The 26,059-nt window shown below is 32.5% G+C and overlaps 1 protein-coding gene across 2 annotated transcripts; it reads left to right on the top strand.

Annotated features, from left to right (window-relative positions):
• Positions 1–162: 162 nt before the first annotated feature.
• Positions 163–24,962, top strand: LOC128182000 (A disintegrin and metalloproteinase with thrombospondin motifs 18-like). 2 transcript variants are annotated; one of them, XM_052850588.1, is made up of 14 exons: positions 163–213; positions 311–347; positions 1,092–1,282; positions 1,527–1,613; positions 3,073–3,202; positions 3,998–4,221; positions 4,441–4,521; positions 4,618–4,769; positions 7,610–7,644; positions 9,282–9,396; positions 11,531–11,674; positions 16,143–16,278; positions 23,223–23,342; positions 24,842–24,962. In XM_052850588.1, the coding sequence occupies exons 1-14, from the start codon at positions 163–165 to the stop codon at positions 24,884–24,886; spliced, it is 1,548 nt and encodes a 515-aa protein (XP_052706548.1). In that variant the 3' UTR covers positions 24,887–24,962. The 2 variants fall into 2 exon arrangements, with proteins under 2 accessions (XP_052706548.1, XP_052706549.1); XM_052850589.1 differs by lacking the exon at positions 163–213 and having other exon boundaries at positions 335–352.
• Positions 24,963–26,059: the final 1,097 nt, after the last annotated feature.

Genomic DNA, 26,059 nt, shown 5'->3' with positions numbered 1-26,059 from the left:
GATGCATGTAAAAATGGTATATTGTAAACACGATATAACAAACGAGAAATGTGTACATTTTAGAAGATCCTTTCTTATCTTTGGCCCAGTTTCTTGATTGTGTATGATAACATTGGATTCATTGATAACACAAAATGTACTGATAATCTATACATATCTATAATGGCAGCCACTTTGACACTCATTACTGCTTGTATACAATACGTTGTTGTGGTAGTGTATTTTTCGATATTTTTATAATCTATTTTTTAGAAATTATGATCAACATTAACATAAATTTGTGAACATTTTGGAAAACATTTGCTTTCAGACACGTTGTAGCACACAAGGGATTTATGTTCGCAGAGGTAAGGTATGCATCATTATCTTACGGTCAATGATCTTGCCTTTGGTTCCGCGCTGTTGTACATACTAAACAACAATTTCCTGACAAAAACTGAAAACTCTGGTGGATAACTCATTTTTCTGATTTTTTAAATTATGCATAAGCTTTATGTTAAGACAAATGTGAATATACACTCCATGTTAATCTGTTTCCATTTTATTGACATTTAAATTGTCAATCTGCAAGAAGAACACAAAACAATAGTAAATCATCGATAAAAGTTCGAAACATAACAAAAAGGTGATTCATTTGCAACAGGTATTTTGAATCTAAATATCTATCAGAATTAATCTACACAATTCGCATTTTCTGCATTATTTTTTTTCTTAATTTGGTCAAGGTGGGGATAACGTTTTATGGACCGGACAGAAAAAAGACATGGCTACATAAAAACAACATCGAATATTCCTCTAACAAATAAGAGTATCATTGACAAACAGTTCTATATCAGCATGCAATATTTTCAAAGCTAATTATTCTCTTGCAATAGAGAAATTAAAACTGCAGACCAATGCAAGTGCACAGAAAGACAAGTATCCTAGACTCTTTTTTTCAAACATTGATTCTGAATAACTTTAAGCATTTTCTTGTAGCGGGATATTAAGAAAATTACAGTGAATGACATGTGAATTTTATGCAGACATGTGTTTCGAAAGTTGTCTTCAATCGTTGCAATTTTTAATTCTTTTTTCAATGCATGTGTCAGAAATCTCCCACCACGAGATAATAGATTTGACAATTACGGATGATGGTGCTAGGATACAATTTGTCGCTTTCCAAGAAGAAATCCAATTGTCTTTGCAAAAAGTATCCTCCACAGATTTCATGCCGGAAAATCTACCAATTTCAGTCATAGAGAACAACACTGTGCGCAGCTTTAACTTAAAGTTTAAAGAGGTATATATATATGTGTACAATTTTTGGATTTTAATGGATTTTCATGGGAAGATAATAGATTTATTTATGTTCAGCTTCATGTATTTAACTGTTTTCCCTCATTTCTTCCTTTTTAAACACGGACGTAAGTTTGAAGCTTGTTATTTCACATGATTTCATAAAAGATATGAAAACTATTTATATAAATGTATTCAATTTTTTATATACCAAACATTTATATTGAAATGAACGCATTATGTTTCAGCACGGGATTGAGTTTTACCAAGAAGTGGGTGGTCTGGGAGTTTTCTCTATACAATGTTCGTCCTTCAATAACAATGCTTGCAGAATAGTGAGTAGTCATTGATATATGGGTAAGGACAATTCTTAATGTACGAAACTTATGACGTATTTTCTGTTTTTCTGTACGAATTCTGTTTTCCACTATGGAATCATAAGTCATAAGTGTAATCGAAATGCCTCGAAACACGTCTTCTTGGTGATTCTCTTGAAAACATTTACATGTATCTTCATTTCACTATGTGATTTCAGTGAAAATTATTTCAGATAATATGCATGTTTACTGTGAAAGTTGGATTATTGATGTTAACGTGGCATAAACAAAAGTTGTTGTGTTCCGGAAAGGAACAAAATTATTTAATATTAAGAAATGGTTTTATGATAATAACCAGTCGAGGTGGTAAATAGCTTGAATTATTTAGGCATGACCTTGAGTTTTAATGCTAGATCTGATCCAACACAAAAGGTACTGTCTCAGTAGTGTTTGATACATATAAAGTCAGTTCCTAAAAAAAGTTGCCGAGGTGTGGGGTTTTCAAAAAGGAAAGGACGTTGAACGTATCCGTACTCGACTCTGTAAACTCATTAATGTACAAAGAGTGTTCAATTCGACGCCCTATTTCATGATATATACGGACCTAGGTCTTTTGCCTTCTATATAATTTTAGAAAGTCAAAAATTATGAAATACTGGGAAAAGATTTTAAATTCTCAAAATTTCATATAAAAAAATATATGAGGTCTTCCATCCAACGTGAAAGCTCTTGAATTGGTTTTGCTCTTTGGTTTAAGTAGTGTTTTGTATATACAAAATGTTCCAAACCCTTGAAAGCTGTTTTCAGAAATTAAGCAAAGACTATCTGATGTTTTTTGTCCAGGAAAAAGACGCTTTCTCTGAATGTCTCTCATAATGTTACGTACATGAATATCTGTATGATTCTTTTGGTTTGCAGTACTTTTTAAGGAAATATATATCAAAAAATATTGTTTATCATGTGGAAAAATATAGATTGTCTGCACAAAAACTATCAAGTGAACAAGGTCGTTATAACTAAACTGCACGTTCACGTTTGCATTTGTAGATTCTGTGTCTTAATAGGATTGAATATAAATATCAGTTCATCATATAAATGTCCAACATAAAATCATTAACGGTGTTTATAAATAAAAAAGTATTACTGGTCAAAGCTTATTTTTTCAAAGGTTTTTAAATTAACTATATATATTTTTCTTCAGAAAGACACAGGTTACAGAAATAATTTGTTTTAATTAATATGTATATCTTCGACATGATGTGATAAAATATAATATATAATACATATATGTTTATTTGATTATTACAATGTACATTTGTGGTAATATCTTATCATGACAGATGTGTCTGTGTACTGTCAACACGAATTATGCATTAACATGGATTTATACAATGTCTATAAACCATGTGTTTTTGAGCTAATAAACAATAGTATACTATATCTAAGTAACTCAATGCTTACTTAAAAATCTATTAAGGAAGGATATACAATTATCAACAACTACGAAGTAATAATTACACCTGTGGAAATGTCCGACCACTTTAGACGGGATTCGTCTTATAATGGGATATATAGAATATGGTGGCGTTCAATACCCATTGAAAGAGGTATCTTAGATTAATATTTCACATTAAAAGACTATCTTTAGACTGCATTGTGACTAAACAAGTATTGTATTTTACCTGCGAATGTCTTATACAAATAAAGCAAAAAGTGTGTAATGAATACTGGTAGGTTATGAAAGGAAACGCATTGATTCCTTTGATATGCGTTGTAGACCCATAGAGGCGCTAAAAGCTCATATGTGGCATTGTCTTATTTTATCTTTTCATGGTGATATTATAAAAGGGAGAATGGGTTGTGACAGTAACGCCCTATTCTTGCTGTATTCGTTATTGGCCTTTAATGTTTGATTTGCATTTTCATTTCCTGTTCTTTGCTTTTATCAAAGTCTATGAACTGCTTGTAAATCCGGGTCATTAACTTCAGGATTGTATATCCGTTGCTAAACTACATTCTAGCTCTAATACAGTTGTTAAAGCGTTTTTATTCCACTTTATCTTCCCGCTGAAAGATTCCAGCAGATAATTGACCAAATCATGGTCATTTTCTCAAGTTCGCCCGGAGTTTTAATCAAGGACGAATCAAACGGTTTTGCAACCGTCCTTCTTTTCATTATCTATTTCTTTCTTGTGCTCTTTTGATCAGATATGTGTTCATATCAAGGCAAAAAAAAAAATAAAATCAGAAATTGAATGAAAGCGTTTTACGAATTTTATACATAATGTATGAACTTACACAACTTTTTTTATATGACGATAAACTTCAATGGAGTGATGCACTAAATCGATTAGTTTTAGGCTTATTTCATCATGTCAAGAATAAAAGAGAATGATTTGCAGAATTTCAACCCAAACGTGAAGCAGATGGTCGCATCTCAAAGTTAAAGAAGAAATTCCTCTTTGGATTGCAAGATGATGTTGCTCCAATCCCAGGGACAGTGGATGCAAACGTTGAGGTGTTGGTGTGGACTGACTTGTCGTACATTGACTCCTTTCACCAGCTAGTGCAGCATCCTCATGTCGAAACAGACGTGTTGAAGTACGTGGCTACGGTGGTGCATGCGGTATGTTTGATAGGACCTCGTGACAATTTCTCTTTTACCATCATCTTAAGTCTTTGTCGTAATATTTTGATAGATTTTATAGGTTTTGATTTTTTTTAAATCACATGTATTTAAGAATTAGTGTACGAAAGAAAATATAGCTTTAAAAATCAGTTTTCAAAGAATTTCTTTTGTTGAAGTAAAACTTGTCAAGTAAAAAGTATAATCTTCATTTCGAAGGGAAACCAGATGTTCCACAACGGAATAAAGGATCCGTCTTTGAACATATCGATATTTTTAACGGGTGTTGTAATCTGCAAGGTAAATAAAAAATGCTGTAACTCGACGTTTGTGATGTTTTGTATGTAACGTGTTACGCTAATATAAGGTCTACACTCCCTGATATCTATTATTTAGTCAGCAGACTGCAGTCGATTTACCTCCGACCTGCTGCACAATGGCACAGTGGACAATCACCGGGCATTGGATCTATTTGCAGAAACTCTGGCTTTGGCCTATGGTAATCACACACTGCGGTTCCACTACGATTATGCGGTGGCTTTCACTCGGTAAATACTAATTTAACAGTCGAAAACAAATAATGCAATTGTCAGTGACGCACATGGCTTTATTCAAACAGGCAAATATCAACCCTTTCCTCAAATGTTAACTGATTTTGAACTCATTACCGTACGGTTACTTTGTCTAGAAGAGCATTGATAGTATTGACTAGGAGTTTATTTCGCAAAAATACATAGACTGGGCCTTCTCGGACGTATTGACCTTTATTTGAAACGCAAACAGCCAACAGGATATCTCATCAATTGATAGCAACTTTTTTCATCAAGTATGACAAAGCAGAGTCCCTTCCTCGTGACAGACGAACTAAGAGCAGCCGCGTTAATCTGATTCGTCTGACACTGATTGATGAAGACATAAAATTCCAATGGCGAACAAGCGGCCGCTGTCCACTCACAAACGGTTACACACATAGAAGTACCTTAATTGTAAGAAAATAGTCTTTACGAATCACAGAAAGCCATTTCAAGGCTTGTCTTTGTAATGACGTTTAGATTTGCCAAAGACCGACACCTAGAATAAATAAGCCAACCTTGAGCCAAGTCGTGACGAGAATACAATGTAATGCAATAACCTCTGGGATCCTATATATAAAGATATAAGGGACAACAGTTTTATTTCAAAAACTATCTTTATAAATGATCAGCATAAGCAGAGAGATTCCTGTCGCTAGTAATGCGATCAATCATAACCATGGGTGATGTCAAGCACCGTTTTCATTGTGGAATAAATATGGTAATAAATCCGATTTTCAAATGTTTGCTCAAAACAGCATATAGTGAGTACAACTTCAGGGGCCATGTAACACTATTAAAACCATAAAAACAAAGTCACGCTCAGCGCTTTTGGGCATACCATTATACTTTTTATCACACTGGTGATAGAATTCACAGTGGTGATAGAATACAACGTCTTCTCGATCAATATAATATCAGTCAAATTTGACCTGTGAATAAGGGGTTCCTTTAATAAGTAAGCTTATGGGCTTGCTTAGAGTGTGTCTAAAGTGAAATTTCGTAGAAACTGTGTAAGATTTCTACTAAATAATGGATTGTTTAACTTACAATTTCGGTTTATATATTCTTTTTTTTGTCATTATATTACACAACTGCAGCGCTACTTTTCGAATCTCTACAAAAATCTGTTAGTTTTGCAAACATGTGCATGATACAGTAACCTCGGTTGACCAAACATTGTTGTTTTGTTATTGCTTCATTTGAAGAAAGCTAATGTTCGAACCCCATATGTTACCACTCAAAGACATTAAGTGTTCCTTTTCCCAATATTAGGCAACAGAAGATCTTTAGGGTGAAATAAGCACCGGCAAGATCCGCGGAAGAGCATCGAGTAATACAATATACATGCATAAACGATACCCTCTCACTTCCACAAAAGAACAGTAAAACTAATAAATTTAGATTAATAATGTTTTGATTGTTATTTTCGAAGAATTCACTTGAAGAATAAGTCTAATCTTCTTTTCGGCTTCTTTACATATCAAAAATAGATCTGGCAAAATATATTTTATATTTTGAAGTTTAAGAAAATTAAAAAATCAGAATTTATTTATTTATTTATTTATTTATTTTATTAATTTATTTTTTGGTGACTATTACTTAATATACCTGATAAGGAGTATATTTTTGGCTTATAATTTGTATAGGAAAATACCAATTTTTTTTAAATAAAATTACTTTTAATAACGAATGTAATTAACATTTATCAAATAATAATAATTATAGCTCCAGGGATTTTTTTACTCATCAGTAATATTAATTGCGAATTTTTGTTTATAATTTTGCTAAAAAAAATCTGATATTCCAAACAAATTTCAGCTTTGCAAGCTTTTGAACACATTCAACCTGTAAACAAATTTGTGTAAAAATCCCTAAGATTTGTATTCCCGCTGTATTACTTACTTTGCTTTTGGGTTATTTATAGCCACCTACGGCTACAAGGTTTTCATAAAATGTAATAATGAGAAAATATTCCAAATAAGATAAGAATAGAAAAATTAGCAAAATATCTTAAAAATATTTTAAAAAGAAAAGAGAAAATATGGGCTATGTTTTATTTTTTCAGTTATTTATATCAGTTTGTTAGTATTAAATATGTAAACATGTTGTGGCAATATCATTTTAATGAAGAAGAAAAGCTAAGCATTTCAAAAAAGATGAAGTGATATGCCTTCATCTGTTTTTATAATCATTTACGTGTGTGTGTGTGTGTGTGGAGGGGGGGGGGGGGTATTGGCTTTGACCTTATCTAGCTACTATAATAAGATTGTCAAATTTTAATGAAACTGTCACTTGAATGGTTCCTTGTGAGAAGATTTTACGAATTTCTGAATATTAAAAGTTTGAGAAAACTCCCTCCTTAGTAAACATGTGGGCTCAAAATTATTGCATATATACGTTTGCATACCTCGTTTACTTTGTAAATGACGGTTTTTCTTCTCGGAAATAAAATTTCAAGAACAAGAAATTCATGAAAATGGCGAGCATACTGATGTTAACCCGATCACTATGGAAACATTACATAGGTCATCGACCATTCAATCAGTACCAGTTTGTTTTTTTGTTTTGTTTTTTTGAACATACATAAATCTGGAAAACAACCCAAAATGAGTGATTTGGAACGTTTTTATGTAATTGGCAAATTGGGCAGTAGAATTGGAAAATCAATTTCTTGGGAAATTCGATGTCCAGTTTCTTGACCTTTATGGAAGAGGCATTTCGTTAGAAGGAATAACATACTAGAATATTTTTCTTTTAAATATATCTTACAACTACATTAATAATGGCAAAAGACTTCTTTTTGGTTTTCCCAGATATGATTTAGTCGACCCAAATGGAACACCGATTGGTAAGTTTGCTTTATCTCTGGTTAAAAATATCTAAATGGGAATAAAAAGTTCTTTTTTTGGTGTTTGTTGATGGGTTTAACAGACCTAAGTAATGTTTATAACTTAAGATAAATAAAGTTTAAATATTTTGAATAGATAGTCACAGCTTTTAAGATGTACAAAATCCCATGATGTGTGAGTAAAGCAAGCACGTACAATGTATAACCCAGTCAAGAGAGCATAAAAAAGAGGCCTATGGGCCATATCGCTCACCTGAGCAGTAATAGCCTTAGTAAAATCGGCTTTTAATGTGAAGTCATATGCATGATAGCTGGACAAAGTAGTGGAATAGATTCTGTATAAAAAGATTTTCATATTGTTGTCCAGACATTATCAAGTAAAAAATTAAGCATCTTTTGTAACAGGAATATTTTATGGTTATATTACCAACTGGGTATTGCAGTTCTCAAAAAGACATTAAACAACTGCTTTTATGAATGCATGTATACTTACACCCAACTTTGAACCTCTTGCTGGGTCAAAAAATGTTGAGGGACCCTAGTTTAAACAATAAAGAAATAGAAATATGTCAAAATGCTTGCATTTAAGTACAAAAACTTAGTGCATGGTGTGACCCAATCCTACCACCTGGGATCATGATTTGAGGAGGAACAGAGTGTATCATAATTCCTTGGCTAGCAAAGATGTACTTAGGGATGCTCTCACACAGTTTACAGCTATTTTGGTCTCTATTTCCTATTTTAGAAAATTGAATTTCCTTCACCTAAGAATGCTTTGTATCAAGTTGAAATCGGCCAAGTGGATTTGAGAAGGAGTCGAAAATGTGAAAAGTTTCTAGACAGACGGACAGACAGACGGAAAAAGATAGGAAAAGCTAACTTGAGCTTTCAGCGCAAGTGAGCTATTGATAAATACGTACACGATATGACCTTTTACTTTCGTCCAATATAAAGAAGAGCAATGACACTTCGTAGCCTTTTATTCAATTTATGAAATGAGTTGACGGTTTGCTGTGCGATATTTCATAGAGGGAGAATGTCAAATCCAAAGAGACTAGCATAAAGCTGAATAAGGGACAATGAAATCTAGGATGGTAGACTCAATATCATTTGCTGAACAAAAGACACAACATCAAAACAAAAGTTCAAAAGTTGACAGAGCTTGACTGTTGTAATATCCTCGTACAGATGGAATGAAAGTTTGGACACCTTGGGAATATCTATAAAGCAATACATTCTGATAATGCCATTCTGTCGTAGTAATAAGTTAAGCGTCCAGAATAAGAATTAGTTGGTTTTTTTATCATTCCAAACATAGTTTTCTAATTATCGAAATAACGAAATCAAGTCAACGCTTGTTCCTCGGTTGACATCCTCTGTTACTTTTAATTAGTGAAATAAATTACAACAAATTACCAATCAGATATTCCTTAAAAGTTAATATATATGATATCTCTTAAAATGAGTTAATATTTTTAGTTTTTAAGATTTAAAATTTAAACATTTTTTTGGGGTCAGCGTTTTCTGACATCTTTATACATGTAGAAAGGTCGCCTCAAGGAGACTATGACGGTCGCCATCCAGCCCTCTCAGACTTTATCTTATTTCTGTAAAGACTTATTTCTCTCGTCTTTTAGGTGTTTCTTTCACTGATGATATTTGTTCAATTCGAGACGGAAAGTCGTCCTCCATCATTGAGGATCAAGGCGGTTGCACTTGTATTGGGACATTGGTACATGAATTGGCACACACGTAAGAATTACTGCATAGCGTTCCTTGCATCTATCGGTGCCTCACTGTTTGACAAAGTGGCACAGTATATGAAATTTGTTAAACGTTAAAAACTGTTTAAACTAACACTTGTCTTTTTTTCTTTTTACCCTTTTTTCTTCGCTTTCATTTTACCGAGTAATTAAGTACTATTTCATGTAATGATCATCTATTCAGTTTATTTGAAAATAATGAGAATGATGACGTTCTTATGTGTGTATGTGGATTATAAATGATAAGACTTTTTTAAAATAGGCAACAAAATTCATATCTATTAATAGAGCAAACCAAGACAAGAAAAAGATAAGTAGTGTTCATGTACATGAAGAAATTGGGTAAAAGAAATGTTAAATATTAAATTTTTGAATTGATTGCAACTAAATTACTGATCTCTCTAGCGGGCGAGTTTTAAAAGGAACAAATATATCAAAAGTGATTTCAACAGCAATTGCATGCTTCCAAATGCTGTCATTTTGAATATAAGTACATTTATTCATAATATCAAAAAACCACTGCGTCTAATAAGCTAATAAAATTCATATACATTTTTTTAAGTGCTTTAGTTGTTTAGCCTTGTATTAAGGACGATTCTGGCCGTGATATACAGCATTCAAGACTAATGTTTCTTAATACGAGTTTTAATTATCATGGGTTTTATAGTTTCTCGTTACTCTTTTAGCGGAATATTGAGTACACGTTTTAAAGATACCAGTTAATTTCATTTGTAATCTACTTCAAGCTGGATGCATCTAATGGTGTAGAAAACCTAAATAGCGTTTGGGGCTGAAAGTGATGATCTGTAATCAATCAAATGTCTTTGTTCACGAGTTCCCTGGAGAACAACTGCAATAGCGAGTTTCTAAAAGAACTGGAATTTTGTACAAAGATTTCACCAGAATTTTCAATGTAAACTAATGTCCTTTGCCTGTTTGTCCTCGTAGACAAGAATGTCAACATTAAAAAAACATTCAACACAATGTCGCACTTCTGCAGGGCCATAATACCTTTAAAAAATACTTAAATGTGGACAATTCTGATATACGAGTTTGTTTTTATGACGTGTTGATACTGTTTATGGCAGTATAATTCGGTTAGTGTCTATCAGTTGCACTTGGTGAAAAAAACAACACGTTCTACCTCTCCTTTAATCAAGTTAGTAAATGCCAGTTGTGTCGTCTAATGGCACCTAAGGTCGTTGTTACGACACTAATAATATTTTCAATCTCGTGATGTTTCTATTCTAAACGAAGTAAAGGAACTTAAATTCGAATTAAACAGTAGTATTGACACTTCTCCCCTTATAATTGTATGTTTTGTACGTCTAATGAGAGTTTTTTGCGTTCGAATTCTTTGTAATTTTCTTCCAAGTGATCAATCTTGATAAGGCGTTCTTAAGAATGATTCACAAATCACGAAAACCAAGGCAACGGTTATTTCTTTGTTCCTATTATCTGAAAACCTTGTGGATTATCTGTTTTGGATATCAAAATGAAAAAAGTCTCAAGAATATGCTGTCAAATTACAGGTATGATTTTTTTGCTAATCATTGATTGATTGCAATATATTAACGCAGTGTCAATTTCTGTTGGGAATCATGTTTGTAGTTTTAGGTGGATCAGTAATCATAAATAAACACAACTTTGATTGATATCAAGGTAGCCCAGTACAATTTGAAATAGTATCTCAAATCAGCAAAAAGTTTGCAATTTTGGATTTAAAAAAATTGCTTTCGAAAATTTAATCTAATTAACATAAACAAAAACCCCAGGCGGATTCGAACTCATTGTTCTGCAATTCACAAGCCCGATACTTTATCCACTGGGTTATGAAGATATTCAAAATGATTGATACGAACAAGTTCGAACAACTAAACAAAACATTTAAATGGCGAAGTGTCTAAAAAGTATACGTCTTAGTTCCTTATTTGTTTATATCTCCCAGAAAAAAATTTGTACAAATTGTAGATGTAATATTTTAATAAGCCCCCAGAAAGAGTTAAAATCTTGATATTGAAGTTTCGGGGGGTGGGGGGGGGGGGGTGAAAAAATTATTCTTAAATTTTGTGTTATTGTATTTTCCCAAAATTGTGTTTCAATGATGCTTTGTTTGTTCCTAGCCTGGGCTCTGATCATGATGGATGGTTCCGAGGGACGCAGTGTGACGCCAGCAATGGTTATATAATGGCCTCCATCTCCCCCCTGACCACCAACGGATTCTACTTTTCTCAGTGCACAATCAATTCCATTAAAACAAACTTAATGTAAGTTTTCTTTTTTTCCATTGTTTGAGAAACACTTTGACAGTTGGACACCTTTCTTAATTTCATTCGCACATACTAACGTCGCTCGAGAAAAATGAATTTAAATGCATGATGGCTACACACTCGAGATCATCTATTTGTGTTTTATTGTCAAGGACTGTATTGGCCATTTGAAATTATTTTAGGGCAACAAAAGGACAGTTTAACTATCTGTTTTTCATATTCATTTTCAAATTGCCTAAAGTAACCCGAGTGGTATTTTCTCGTAAAAAACGAACTCTACCTTTAAGTGTAGTGTGTTCTCTAGTAATTTTCTGCGGTTTTTATAATCTTGAAATAATGGTCTTGCGTTCGTTAAAAGTTCAAGTTTATTTCAGTTACTTAGAGTTGTTACATACTTACAGACGTCAATACTTTTGCATTATGTGCCATAAAACTTCGACATTTTATTTTCATTACAGAATAAAACTCCAGTTCTCGTTACAGATTATAGCAAAAAAAAATCCACATTGTTGCTCTATCGATCGTAACTCTATTCCTGCTAGTAGAAAGTCATGTCGATGTCTTTGAATCTCTTATTCTGAGCCTTTGGGTGATTGAATATTTTCATACTTTGAAACAACAGAATCAAGTATCTGTTTTCTTCAGTTCCACTTAAAACAAGTCTCTCTAGAGAAATCATTGACATTGAATTGTCTTTGCTGTCATATCTTGTGAACAATTTGATTATATTATAATCGTGCCAAACTTCATTTGACAATCGACAATACGTTATGCAGACTATAAATACAATGTATGATTTTTCTGTAAAAATATTACCTTTATATTACATTTTTCTCTAGTGATTCGTTGCATTCTTATTCTATCGACTGTTAATTAGCGAATACCATTAATCAAAAAAGGAAATTTTACAAATCTCAACAAAGATGTAAAGCTTGACGGGTTTATATTGTCTGATTCATCTTGTCACTTTGCTTAAATTCTTCTCTTCACTAAAAATATCCTTGACTTTATGGAAACATGTAAGGGATTCGTGATATGGTGCAATGATGGGGTTTTTTTTTTACATTATAAACACAATATTAAGAGCTTTTATTTTTTTCATAAAGTCATACAAAAATACATCTTGTAGTCCTACACAACGAAATCATTTTGTGGATATTTTATCTTTATTGGCCGAGAGCTATGGTCCAAATTTGAAGTTCTTCGCCAGCAAATGATGACGTAGTAATTTGAATGATAATGCTTGAGGCAGCTTGAATCAAATCAAGAAAGCTATACGGCAGGTCGATAACGCACGAACCATTTTCTGTAGGCTTTAAAAATAATTTGTATTAATTATATCTACATTTTTGTAATGCGCTGTTGTTGCGATACTAAGTAGAGTACTGTATCAGAGATATTTCTATCCTTTGTACCATTAGCATGGCGCACTCCTAGTATGTAGTTGTGGTGGATGCATTATCTTTATGATTTTCTTTAAACTGAATTGATTCTTTATCACGTTTCTTTTTAAACTAATCAGTCATTTTTAAACGGCCTTTCCTTTCTTCTTCTCAAAGAATAAATTAAACAAAAATATTAGCACCCCAACTAAGATTATAAAAAAAAACTACTCACTGTTGTGAAGTTTTATGTTTATGTTCCTAGTGCTTAATATCCATGCATTAAGCGCTAGGAACATAAACATAAAAATATTTTATTTACTGGCCGTCTATCTGTTGAAAAGATTTCCGGATAGTTAGTACTGTTGGTTCATTTAGGGATCAGTGTGTAAAAGACATATTTATTTTGCGCATTGGTCGACATTAATTTTATAAAGCTAGCGGTATAAATTGTGGCCAAATCATGTTTCTTCATTTATTGGTTCTTTTTAAATCCGACATTTCTTGGCATCGGTTCAGATCTCCGTTCGGACCACCATATTCAACTATTTACCAGATCGGTGATTTAAGGTTAATAAACTGTCCTTCCACACCCATCCCCTCAATTAAAGACTGATTTCTTGAATTATTGTGTATGAATTACTAGTATTAGATATCTTGTTAAAGACAATTAAATGTCACCCTTCTTGGGAAGTTTTGCGATAGTTTACAATGTAAGATTGCTATTTAAGACTTGACTACACTAAAGGTTCTAGATGTGAATAAATTGGACTATACTTACACGTATGTGGCGATCCTTCTTATGAAGGATTTATCTGGCCCCAGGATCATGAAGCAAACTTAGGCTGAAGTCAAAAATATACACTATCTTAACGTCTATTGATTGAAAACATTGACAAAAATGAAATGTTAAACGAGTATTGATATTAACGTTGTCAATTAAGAAATTCAATCGTCATTTTATGATGTTTCATGATCCTGAGGCCTGGTTTTAGTCTTGGAGCATTTCCTAATGCTAGAAATCTGCATGCACTTTTGTATTATATCATGTTTACTAAGATAATGCTGTTTTGTTTTTAGTGTTGTTTTTTTTTTTTTGTTAATTTTTTTTTTGTTTTTGTATTTTTTTTTATTTTTATTTTTTGGTTTTGTTTTGTTTTTAGGTTTTTTTTCTTTGTTTTCATTTTGCATTCCTTGGCTGTTAATTGTGGATTAAGCGATTATCTGCGATTGTACATGTTTATTTGCAAGAATCCCGCGTTTTTACTTGCAGCAATTTTCTGCTATCTTGAAATTGAGCCGTTGAACTCTCGTAAATAACAAAATTGCAAATTGTTATATTGAACCAAATAGTCAAGCCAAAAAGTTTTCTCTAATACATATAGGATTCCATCCTCCACGTAATGTAATTACGTGTAATTGTGAGAATAGAAACCCAAGTACTTGTTCCGACTTAAAATCCAATCTTAGAAAGAAGCAGTGCTGTAATTAATCGAAGGTAATGCGAAGTTCAACATTCTTGAGAGTATTTATTTGATAATTGTCTTAGAGCGACAAACAATTTTCTTGTACGCTTCTTGTCTTCATGAAATTGTAAAACTTCAGTACAGATTTATCTTAACGTTGGAGGACGTTTGGAGGATTTCCCACAAAATAAGGAATAACCAAGCAATTTTTTCCTGAAATAAATGTAGTTTTAGATATCTGTCTCAGATCCTTTTCATGTTTTGGTTTAGTTTCATTTTTTTATTTAATTTTAATTTTCATAAGTTTATGTGTCAATGTTGACAACATACCAAACTACTTAATATAGTTTTATTGCCAATCACCAGAAGGTGTTTCGTTTAATCTGATTCAGTGTTCAAATGGAGTTTTTTTTCCAGATGTATCTTATTTTAATACAAAATACATGTAATGTAAATCTCCTATCAGTTTATAGCTGTCTAACACTAACACCATGTTTTATTTATTTGAATTTTGATATGCTTGTGTCATTGTGTTACGTAATAATTAAATCAGGACGTCATTGGTCTGATTTTTAAACTATGTTAGGGTTTTATTTATTATGGTATTTAGTACTAGTGGTGTAAATCAAGTTCAAATTCAAGTTCAAGTTCATTTATTTTTCACTCATAACATATAATGTTACATGAGGCGCAGAAGAATTATATACAAAAGTATAAGAAAAGCAGGATTTACAAAAAGAAACAGAATAAAGTAAACAATGAATTTGTTATAGTTGTTACGTAGGATGACCGACCAAATCAAATATTTTTCTAATTAAAGTACACATTTTCATAAGTATTACATGATTTGAAGATGACATAAGTGTTCTAAATTTTAAGATGTTTGGGTTTTTAAGATAATAATTACTAAACAATTTTTTTTTTTTTTTTTTTTTTTTTTTTATCAAACATATACACGTGTATCGTGTTTATCATTGCTTTATTAAAAATACTTACGGAACCAATCAGTGCATTTTTTTTCTATTGTTTTCATTCCTTCTATAATATATAAAAAATTAAACACCAAATAGTATGCAATAATTTCAGTGTTCCTGAATGATAAAAAAAATTAAATCACCACAAATGACTTCGGATGACTTAATTAGCGCCATTTGTTTGAGTTGTACATTTTAAAAAAAACTGCCTGTCGTGTATTATGGTCTTCAGCACGTCTTGGCGCGGAGAGCGTCGTATCAGTGGCGGCACGTCGTTAGGTGGATTCTTGAGTTTTAATAAGATCCCAGCGGTGCCACATTACCCATAATAACCCTTCAGAACTAAATGTCCTAATCATGCAATCTATTGAAAGAGTAGGAACAAGTTTGTTATTTTAACATGTTAATCCACTTTAAACTGGTAACTTTAATCTTATATAGCGGGAACATTTTATGTATTTTATTGAAATTATCATACTGGAAATGCTGAATTTACAAGCTACTATAGTATCTTGGTGTCAGTTTTGTTTTTACACCCATTACGTAAATTCATATTTATTTATTTTTTATTTTAAATTTAAACATTTATATTTGGGCAATAGTGTTATTGTTTGATAATAACTGTCTTTTTTTTAACTTTTAGGAAGCCCAACGCTTCTTGTGTGTTGGACAGCCCCCACTTTACTCCTCACTATGAGACCTTGACCCACGAACTGCCAGGTCAAATCTACAACGCCTCGGAGCAATGCCGGCAGATCTACGGAACATCCTTCTGTCTGGTGATTTTCATACAATACATGTAACACCTGTGTACAAAGCTACAAATCTTACACTTGTACAATGTAGCAATTTCTCTTCATATGGGTTCTTATGTTTTCTCTTATATGGTATTTAATGTTCAAAACGCATGCATTTCTTTCCTGAAAATCAACAACTAAATGGATTCAAATGATGACAAATTACGTCATTGTTTTTTTTACAAATAAAATCAGTGATCAATCAGATATTGAGAATGAAAGTCATTTGGGGTATTTCAGTCGAATCACCACTGGCGCGTTTCGCGTTTTTAGCTCACCTGAGCTGAAAGCTCAAGTGAGCTATTCTGATCACTTTTTGTCCGTCGTCCGTCCGTCCGTCCGTCTGTCCGTCCGTCCGTCTGTCTGTCCGTCCGTCTGTCTGTCCGTCTGTAAACTTTTTACATTTTGAACTTCTTCTCTAAAACCGCTTATCCAATTTCAACCAAATTTGGCACAAAGCATCCTTATAGGAGGGCGAATATAAATTGCAGAAATAAAAGTCAGATCTGTATTCAAAGCGGAGAAAACCTTGAAACTGTAAAAAAAGGGGGGTGCATTTTAAAAAATCTTCTTCTCAAGAACTACTGATTCCAATTCAACGTTGTTTAGCATAAATTATCCTTATGGGAAGGAAAATATAAATTGCAAAAATTAAGGTCTAATTATGTTTCAAATCTGAGTTATTACGAAAATAATAATAAAGGAAAGGCGTGTTTCAATCAGTTTAATAGCTTCGGATTCGGCATTCGGTAAAATGGGTAGACAAGACTTGGCCTGGGCAAAACAAAAGATTGGCAGTTATTAATCTGCCAATCTCATTAAAATTTCAGGATATTTGATGGACCAGTATATTTGTATTTGCTGTAAATATTGCTGCAAAATAATGCGTATTTGGAATTGACGATTGCCGATCTGCCCCGGCTTTTATTTTGCCACGGCCCAGGTTTGCGTACCCATTTTACCAAGACTCGTATTCCATACATCTAAAACGAGGTTCTTTGTTTAAAGCAGCCATGACATTATACGAAAAAGGGTCGATCTGACTATGATGAATTTGCTTGTTGTGCAACAGTTCGCGAATGAAGGGAGAGTTTTGAAACATGCAAAATGTATTTGTGCCGATTTTGTGAAGTAAATTGAGGCTAAATATTTCAATGCGTTGACAGTTTTCACACATGAAGTTGGTGTTAGCTTGTTCTGATTTTCGTTTCGTTTTCATTATTTATGCTTTGTAACCTGGGAACTATCGTCTGTATTTCGTGATTTTTACGTATCAAATCAAACAGAGACTTCGGTAAATCAAACAGTTAACTGTTTACCTGCGCAAATTAAGCAAAATCTGATGTATCAAAAAAGTACTGAAATACAATTCATTCTATCGGTAATTCGGCATTATATTTTGCGTAATGGTATATTAATGCAATAGGTTTTGTTGAGATGCTCGGCATTTTCTCGAGTTTATTCAGTTTAAATAGAGTTTGATATCGCTGTCGGAAATATGTAGGTATATACATGTACATGTATATATATGATTCATTTCGAAAAAATAAATTGTGTTCTTTATTTGTTATAGTGCATGTTTCTTGTGTTTTATATAATTGTTTACAATTTCTATTTACTAACCATATTTGAGTGTTAAGCTTCGAATTATAAGCAAGATACAGAGATTTGCTCACAATTCTATGTTTGTACACAGATCTTAAAAACTAAAGATTAAAAAACTAAAAAAAATTTCAATATTTATTAAGAAAATTTTCAAAGTCTCTTCTTCCAGAAACCAACTTTAACAACTTATTGCATTGTAAACTTAACCTTTTTTAGCTCACCTGAGCCAAAGTCTTCTCAAAAACTATTAGGCCAGGAAAGCTCAAATTTGAGTGGAAGCATCCTCAGATAGTGTAGATTCAAGTTTGTTCAAATCATGGTTCCCGGGGGTAGGGTGGGGCCACAGTAGGGGGATCAAGTTTTACATAGGAATATATTGAGAAAATCTTTTAAAAATCTTCTCAAAAATATTTGGCCAAGAAATCTCAAATTGGCATGTAACCATCCTTAGGAAGTGTAGATTCAAGTTTGTTCAAATCATGGTCCCTGGGGGTAGGGCGGGGTCACAATGGGGGATGAATTTTTATAGATAGAGAAAATCTTTAAAAATCTTCTTTTTAAAGAATTTTTGGCCAGAAAGGGTTTAAACTTGTGTAGAGGCATCCTCGGGTAGTGTAAATTCAAGTTTGCAAAATCACAGTCCCTAGTGGTAGGGCGGGACTGTGATGGCGGTTTGAATTTTTACATAGGAATATGAAGAGAAAATCTTTAAAACTATTCTGGGAAAGTGTTCGGTTCAAAACTCAGTACTTAGTGTGAAAGCAAAGGTTATGCAGATTTAAGTCTGATGAAACCATGATTCCCTAGAGAAAAATGGGGCCATGAAATGGGGGGGAGGGGGGGTATATAGGAATAGAGACAAATCTTCTTACAGGTACAACAACAAAAGGGGCTTGGTATTTACCAAAAAATAAGAGGTTGATAAAAATTGGCAGATTTTCAATTTTTTTTAGCAAGATCTACTGTACTCAGTTGTCAAGATATTTTGATACTGTAATGCTAATTTGATCAGAATTAAGGCAATTGTTGCTCAGGTGAGCGATGTGGCCCCTGGGCCTCTTGTTATTTTAAATTTGAAGTGCAAGAAAATCCAACAAATGAAACTTCCTAGCAGGCATGCATCGTCAGCGATAATTAGTTATTTATGTACTAAATTTAAACAGGAAATATATATATCCATTAACAAATTGATTTGAGATTTTAAAAAAAAAATTCTTAATTGTTGGATTCTACAGATAGTTCATGCACAGGCGCTGCATATCGACAATTTAAATAGTTAGAAGCATCGCCTAAAATATTGATTTCTTTACTTTTTGTACAGAAATAATATGAACTTATTAGTAAATAACATTGTTTTTGCCAGGTTAGTTACTGATTCAAAATACCTGGAAGTGACCCGGAATACGCTATAGTGGTGATGTTTTATGAACCCCTGTCAAAGTCGCTATCTCACAGATAGTAATATGTTATGACACAGATTAGTCTCCTTACATAATTCTTTTCCTGTTGGTACCAAACAGCAAATAAAAAATGTTATTTTTACATATTTTGCAACCAAGTTATAAAACTTGATTTGAAATCTCCCAAATGACTGTATTTTTCTGGCAGGTTTTGTTATAAAATTTATCTGTTTTATCAATATTGCATGACGGTATTTATTCCTAAAATGCAGCAATCAAATGCAACGAAATGATGACACAGCGTAGAGTTTATAGTTAAAAAGAGCTAGAGCCACAAAGCATCAAAATGTGCCTTAAAATTTTCACAAAACTCAAGTTTGAAACAATACAAATTGTAATTACTTATAATGTAGGGCACAATATTCTGCTTCTATGCATATGAATTTTTTTCACTTCGGCCCCACCGTTTAGCACATGCGCATCATCAAACATACTATGATCGTTAAAAATGGCTGAAAATTGTAGATTTTACTGCAGTATTTCCCAAATTTGAATGTGGCCACACTTGAGTACCTCTTTGAAACTTTTAAAACTGAGAGATATTGCATAAATGCTTCCGCCTGCAAAATTTCGTAGAGGTACTCAAGTGTGGCCAATGTGTATTTTACAAATTTTGAAAATTTTAATAACAGAAAATAACACTGACCACTCTATTTTAGGGTAATTATTTGCTTCCTTTTTATTGAAATAGCAGAATTTAATTAATAATGATAAAGAATTATTTGTGATTATTTACAAAATCATCATTTTATTAAATATTTGAGGAAGGAATCTTGAGTTCTTTCAGTATTTTGCCAATAGAATTGACCAGTAAAGTATGCATTTTTAAAAAGCATTATTTCTATGTACCACGGTATTATTCAATTGCAGTAGAATATGAGATACATGAACATTGCTATAAACGGAAAAAAAAATTAATTGGCAAAGTTAACATTTTACGTACGTAAGTAAATATATATTCCTATACCTTTATGTAGAATAAGCGATAGCATGTATACGTAGCTAGTTGTGGGTTTTTTGTCAAACGGTGAAATGTATTAAACGAAAGGAAAGATGCAAGAGATTTTTTTCACACAAGCACGTGTTCCTGAATACCGCGGGAGAAAGACAGTCGACATCACATGAAAACATGTACATACATGATAAACTGAATTTATTCCGTCAAAAAACTTGATTATTTAATTCCTAAGTACAGCCGTAATTGAATATTAAGCCAATCGTCCCTTGCATAAAAAAAATTTGCAAATGCATACGTCTTTTCTTTATCAGCCATCTGTTAATCAGTGTTGATTTGTCGCGTGGTCAATGTATTTCCGGTGAACCTTTACATGCAGTTACACTCCTTTCTTATAAGATTGATTGTGTCCGTTTCGATGAAGATGGCTTTTGGTATACACAGCTTAGAATACATTATCAGCATGTGCTCTATATAGAAGTCTAATCCTAATTGCGATGTCTTTGTTGATAATTTGTCCAATAAAATAAAAAATCACCCTAAATGTGTGTACATCGGTGACTTACTTTTGCCTATAAAATTCTCGATTGAAATCATCTTTGATTATTTTATGCGTATTAAAGTTTTGTATGGAATATAGAAAAAAAATCAGATTGCCGGGCCATTTCTTTTAAAAAAAAAAAAACAACGATGAGTACAGAGAGATTTGAAACAGTATTTGTTTCCATTCACCCCCCCCTTCCCTACCCTCTGAAAAAATCGATTTACGGCCGAGTTCACTACAAATCTATAGATATGATAACACAAATTCTACAGGCTTGCTATGAACTCGACTTTTCAAGACAATTTTACAACATTATTTATGTGCTACTGCTTGATGTTTTAAATAAAAATGTTCATTTTAACCTATCTTTGCTCCGAAATAGTAAACCCACATTCTCTCTCTCTCTCTCTCTCTCTCTCTCTCTCTCTCTCTCTCTCTCTCTCTCTCTCTCTCTCTCTGAAATATGATCTTAATTCTCAAGACATTTACGGATAGCTTATCACTTGTAACAATTCTCAAAGGACATGAATATCACTAGAAAAAATGAAATGTAAATGAATAGACATTATGGCATTTATAAGGAATAATTTTAAAACTCATAAGAATATTATTAAAGAAATCGATATTCTTTTTTCATTTAATTAATAAAAATTTAAACACAGCTGTAATGTCATTCTTTTGTTCCAGCAGTCAAAAATTTTACTTGTGACAGTCCGATATATTAGAGAGCTTCCTGATATCAGACCATTATCAGTGGTTACAACACTGTTATTCTTTAAAATCAGGCTGTCTCAGGAATCAACAATGATATTCAATGGCTATATATGCCTCAAACACTTCTGTACGAAAAAATATCACTGTTCTCGGCCCTATAACGGGCCTCGAAACTGTTTTATATTATTTCATACAGAACTGCTTTCGGCATACTAGTACATCCATTACATAAACACAGTCGCTAAAAGGTTTTATTTTTCATTTTTCACTTGAACAGTTCGTGAACGGTGAGCGCACAGTGATTGCACTCTAAACGAACGGCGAGTGCACGCTGAGCCGAATTTGGATAGCGCTTATGAACGGTGAACTGAGAGCGAACGCAGAGCGCAAAGTGAACGTTGAACGATATATGTACTCTATGTGAACGCAAGATGAACGATTTATTCGGAGTGCCCCGGGCGGTATTGTTACATTGTGTTTCGTTGGTAATCAGGAAATAATAACAATAAACTACATGTTTGTATTGTTATAAGCCTAAATATAATAGTATCTGACTAAATAATAAGTGAACACTGAACGAACGCAGTGAGCGCATGCAAGGCGAAATCTTTGTGAACGCATGGTGGGCGATTTGTGCACGATGAGCGGGAACGGAGCGGAGCGGAGAGCGCACATGAACGCACGGTGAGCCCACGGGAAACTGGGGAAATTAAACATTTCAAAGAACTGAACCCTGGCATCTAACTGCTGTAAAGCGCCAGGATTGGGTAAAAATATCGAAGCCTTGAAACAAGTAAAATAATCATGTAGAATAATGTACACAGACTGTTACAGTAATGCATCAAAATTCGAGATTACATATAACTCTATTAAATTCAAATACCGTATCTCTGACATATTTATATATTTATTTTTGATAATTTGTGATTATATTGGTAGAATTCAATGATTAATCCTTAGTTATACATTGCGCATCATCAGCATTACTTCATGCAGTTTCAAATTGCAGAAAAAAGAACTTTTAAGACACTGACATATATAAATGTACCGCCGTTATATTGACCTTCAGCACTGGTCACTGTAATATGTTTTAAACTATATTGTAAATAAGCTTTTCATGCTATTTTCACCAATAATTTTTTTTTCATAAATTAATTATAATGTCTACATGATAATTTTATTTATGTTTTTTTGTTTATTTTATTAGATTCAAGTCATACGTAGTTTTATCAATTCATGACGTTACTTAACAAAAATGACGTCTGTTCTACATTTTTCATCAAAACAATGCCATATTGTAAACTTCGTTTATAAAAAAGTATGATAGATATCGAAAAAAGAAAAAGAGTTATGAAAAGCTAAGATCCTACCCTATGTTTTACCAAAATATGGTAATTTTTATTGATAGGGCATTTTTTGATGCTTCGTGGCTCTAGCTCTTTGACGCTTAACCACTCTAACAATCAATCAATCAACATTTGTCTTACGTCCAAAGAGAGAGAGAGAGAGAGAGAGAGAGAGAGAGAGAGAGAGAGAGAGAGAGAGAGAGAGAGAGAGAGAGAGAGATCTTTGGTGCAAATAAACCATAGCAAAGTTGAGCTAAGGGACCAGTTGCCGTTTTTTTTTTTTTAGTGTTTATTTATTATAGAGCATCGGGACGACTCTCGAGGACATCTGCCATAAGATTTACTGCTGGGACCCCGTCTTGTCCAATGTTTGTTCCGCCAAGTCCTCGGCGGCTCCCGGAACTTCCTGTGGACGCAAAAAAGTAAGCAGTCTGTGTTAGCGCTCTCTCGTAAAACGGTAAAATAAAGTAGTATTCCGTGGGCGTTAATAAAAATAATAAAATTGCCAGTCTTTCTGGTCGTAAAATTAATCATATAAACAATAGACTTCATGTGTACGATCGACCTTCGTTTGGCGTTATCACCCTATAACACTGTAGAGCAGGGATGGGGTCAATTACAAAAGAAAGTAATCAATTAAATTACAATTACTTGCTTAAATCCTTCGATTAAATTACCATTACCATTACAAGAGTTTTCAAATGTAATTAATTAAATTACAATTACTTTGCAGATGTAATTAATTAAATTACATTTTCATCAAAATTTACTAAAAACCATATATGTACCACCTTGATATTCAATAAACATTTAAAAGTCATATCCCCTAACCTACACCTATCATGTCAACTAAAGTATTTCCTGCATGCAAAACTTTTCTTCTGAAAATTTTGTCCTTTGCATTTATATCCACTATTTTTTCATAATAAATACAATGCCAAAAATACAGGTTAATATCGGGTAGAAGGCAGACTATAATTGATATCAAAACATAATTTACACTTGTTGTTTTATACCTAATTGTTTGCAACAAGGGAATACACCCTGTGGACATGTTTGGCATCTAAAACGTAAAACCCATTTGAAGCCATACATTTTAGCTTTATGTTTTTTAGGCTATCAATTACAAAGCATGACTTGATAGTTCATTTAATTTAGATAACACTGATTTTGTTTGTTAATTAAACAGTTATTTTTGTTTAACTAATTCAATGATAATTGACACACTAACTATTCCAATAAGAATGAAAATAAGATCAAGCAAATCATCAAAATTAATACATGTGCTTAATGAAATTTGGGAAAACTTATGATTAGATATTGAATCACTGAAAAAAATCATTTTGAAAAATATTTAGTATAATTGATATGATAAATTATTAAATAGTTCAATAATTTTTACTACTCTTCCTTACTTTACCTTGTACCATCGATAGTGTGGGAAACAATGGGTAGTGAACAGTTTCATAATTTATATGTACATCAGTGTGTAATTGAAAGTAATTGAAAAGTAATTGGATTTACATGCCTTTTTGAAAGTAATTACTTGAATTACCATTACATGTAATTGAAAATTTGACCAATTACACATTACATACAATTACATCAAAATATGTAATTAATTACACTCAATTTCCATTACAAATTACCATTACCCCATCCCTGCTGTAGAGGAATCACAATCTAAACGAGTATAGTTGACAGTTTTACTTGTATCATCAAAGGATTTGACCTTAATCTTTATATGGACAGGTTTGAAAATAAATATTTATCCACATATAGGCGACACATACCTTTTTTCATCATTATTGCATTTAAGATCATTTTTACAAACCTTTGTTCGATTCTTTTCTCTGTTTTGTTTTATTGCAATCAATCAAGATTTTCTTTCAATCTGATTTTTATTTCATTTCATTTTCAGTGGTGTCAGAATGGAGAATGCATCTATGATGACCGTGCACCATAGGCCTAACTCTTGTTTTTTACTGCTTTGTTCTCGCTGTGTATGGTGTCGATTAATTGAGAATAAATTTGATGTTATTTGTTTGTTTTTGTTTTTTTTTATACATTGTACATAGAACAGAGTACGGGGAGGTATATTTATAGATGTGTGCTATATCCTACTGATTTTACAGCATAAAGCTCTATTTACTATGAATGTAGCTGCGTATCGTCAAAATAAAGTGTACCCATGTCGGAAGACTATTGAATTTTCTTGTAGCTTGATGTGTACATGTGTTGCGACCAAATAAGTATTCTCTTTTGAGAATGGGACGGGCGTTCATCAAGGAATAAGACTACATTGCAGCCATTCTCCAGAAATGGTTCCAAATATGGGATTGCTTTCAGTGAAAAATGAACTTTTGATATTCGTGTTTTAATTGTAATAATATTGAAGTACAACTATTCGCCGATATAATTATGAAATTTGACACACCAAAATTTCTTCGTTCACAAAATATTTGATTTTGACGACCATATTAAAAACCCTGTTACGGAAGTCAGTAGTAAATTAATGCAACTAATCCTCGGCCTGTACAATAACAGTAAACATCACTAGCCACTTTGTTTGATATCATATTGAATACGAATGACATATTTGACGGAATCATGAAGAATTTAAATTTAAGGGGAACATATTTTCAAAAATATCTTTATTCTAAGAAAATCTTTATTTTCAACAATAAAAAAGAAAATAATGCATCATCTTTCAGTCAAATTCAAATGTAAACTAGGAACAATTTCATATGTTCAATGATTTTAATTAAAATATTGAAAAAATATTGAAACAACAGAACATTAATATAGAGATGTTGAGAAATTGTACATCACAAATTGATGTCAGAGGGATTTTTAAAGATAATGACCCAAAGTTACGGAAGTTAGCAAATGACCTTTTCATGGAGAATATAATTTCCAATACATTTTACAACCAAATATTAGAGAATAAAAATCAAATACAGGTTATTCATTGTAGAAAATACATTTTTAACTTAATAAGCACGCTTTTTAAAAAATGTCTTTCCTTTAATTAGTATGTAATCAACATTACATAGATTTAAAAATGTTGACATGAAATATCTGTCTAAAATAGTGAAATACCTAATTGTATTAAAATTACATGCTCTGATGGATGTAC

The sequence above is a fragment of the Crassostrea angulata genome, chromosome 4, assembly GCF_025612915.1.
Source record: "Crassostrea angulata isolate pt1a10 chromosome 4, ASM2561291v2, whole genome shotgun sequence".
Classification (NCBI taxonomy): Eukaryota; Metazoa; Mollusca; class Bivalvia; order Ostreida; family Ostreidae; genus Magallana; species Magallana angulata.
The sequence above is the reverse complement of the archived record's forward strand: the minus strand, read 5'-3'. Positions and strand labels throughout refer to the sequence as shown.

Coding starts and splice junctions, on each gene's coding strand:
- LOC128182000 (XM_052850588.1), top strand. CDS start 163: ATGGCAGCCACTTTGACACTCATTACTGCTTGTATACAATACGTTGTT. Junction 1,283..1,526: donor TTAACTTAAAGTTTAAAGAG/GTATATATATAT, acceptor ATTATGTTTCAG/CACGGGATTGAGTTTTACCA. Junction 4,522..4,617: donor CGGGTGTTGTAATCTGCAAG/GTAAATAAAAAA, acceptor TCTATTATTTAG/TCAGCAGACTGCAGTCGATT.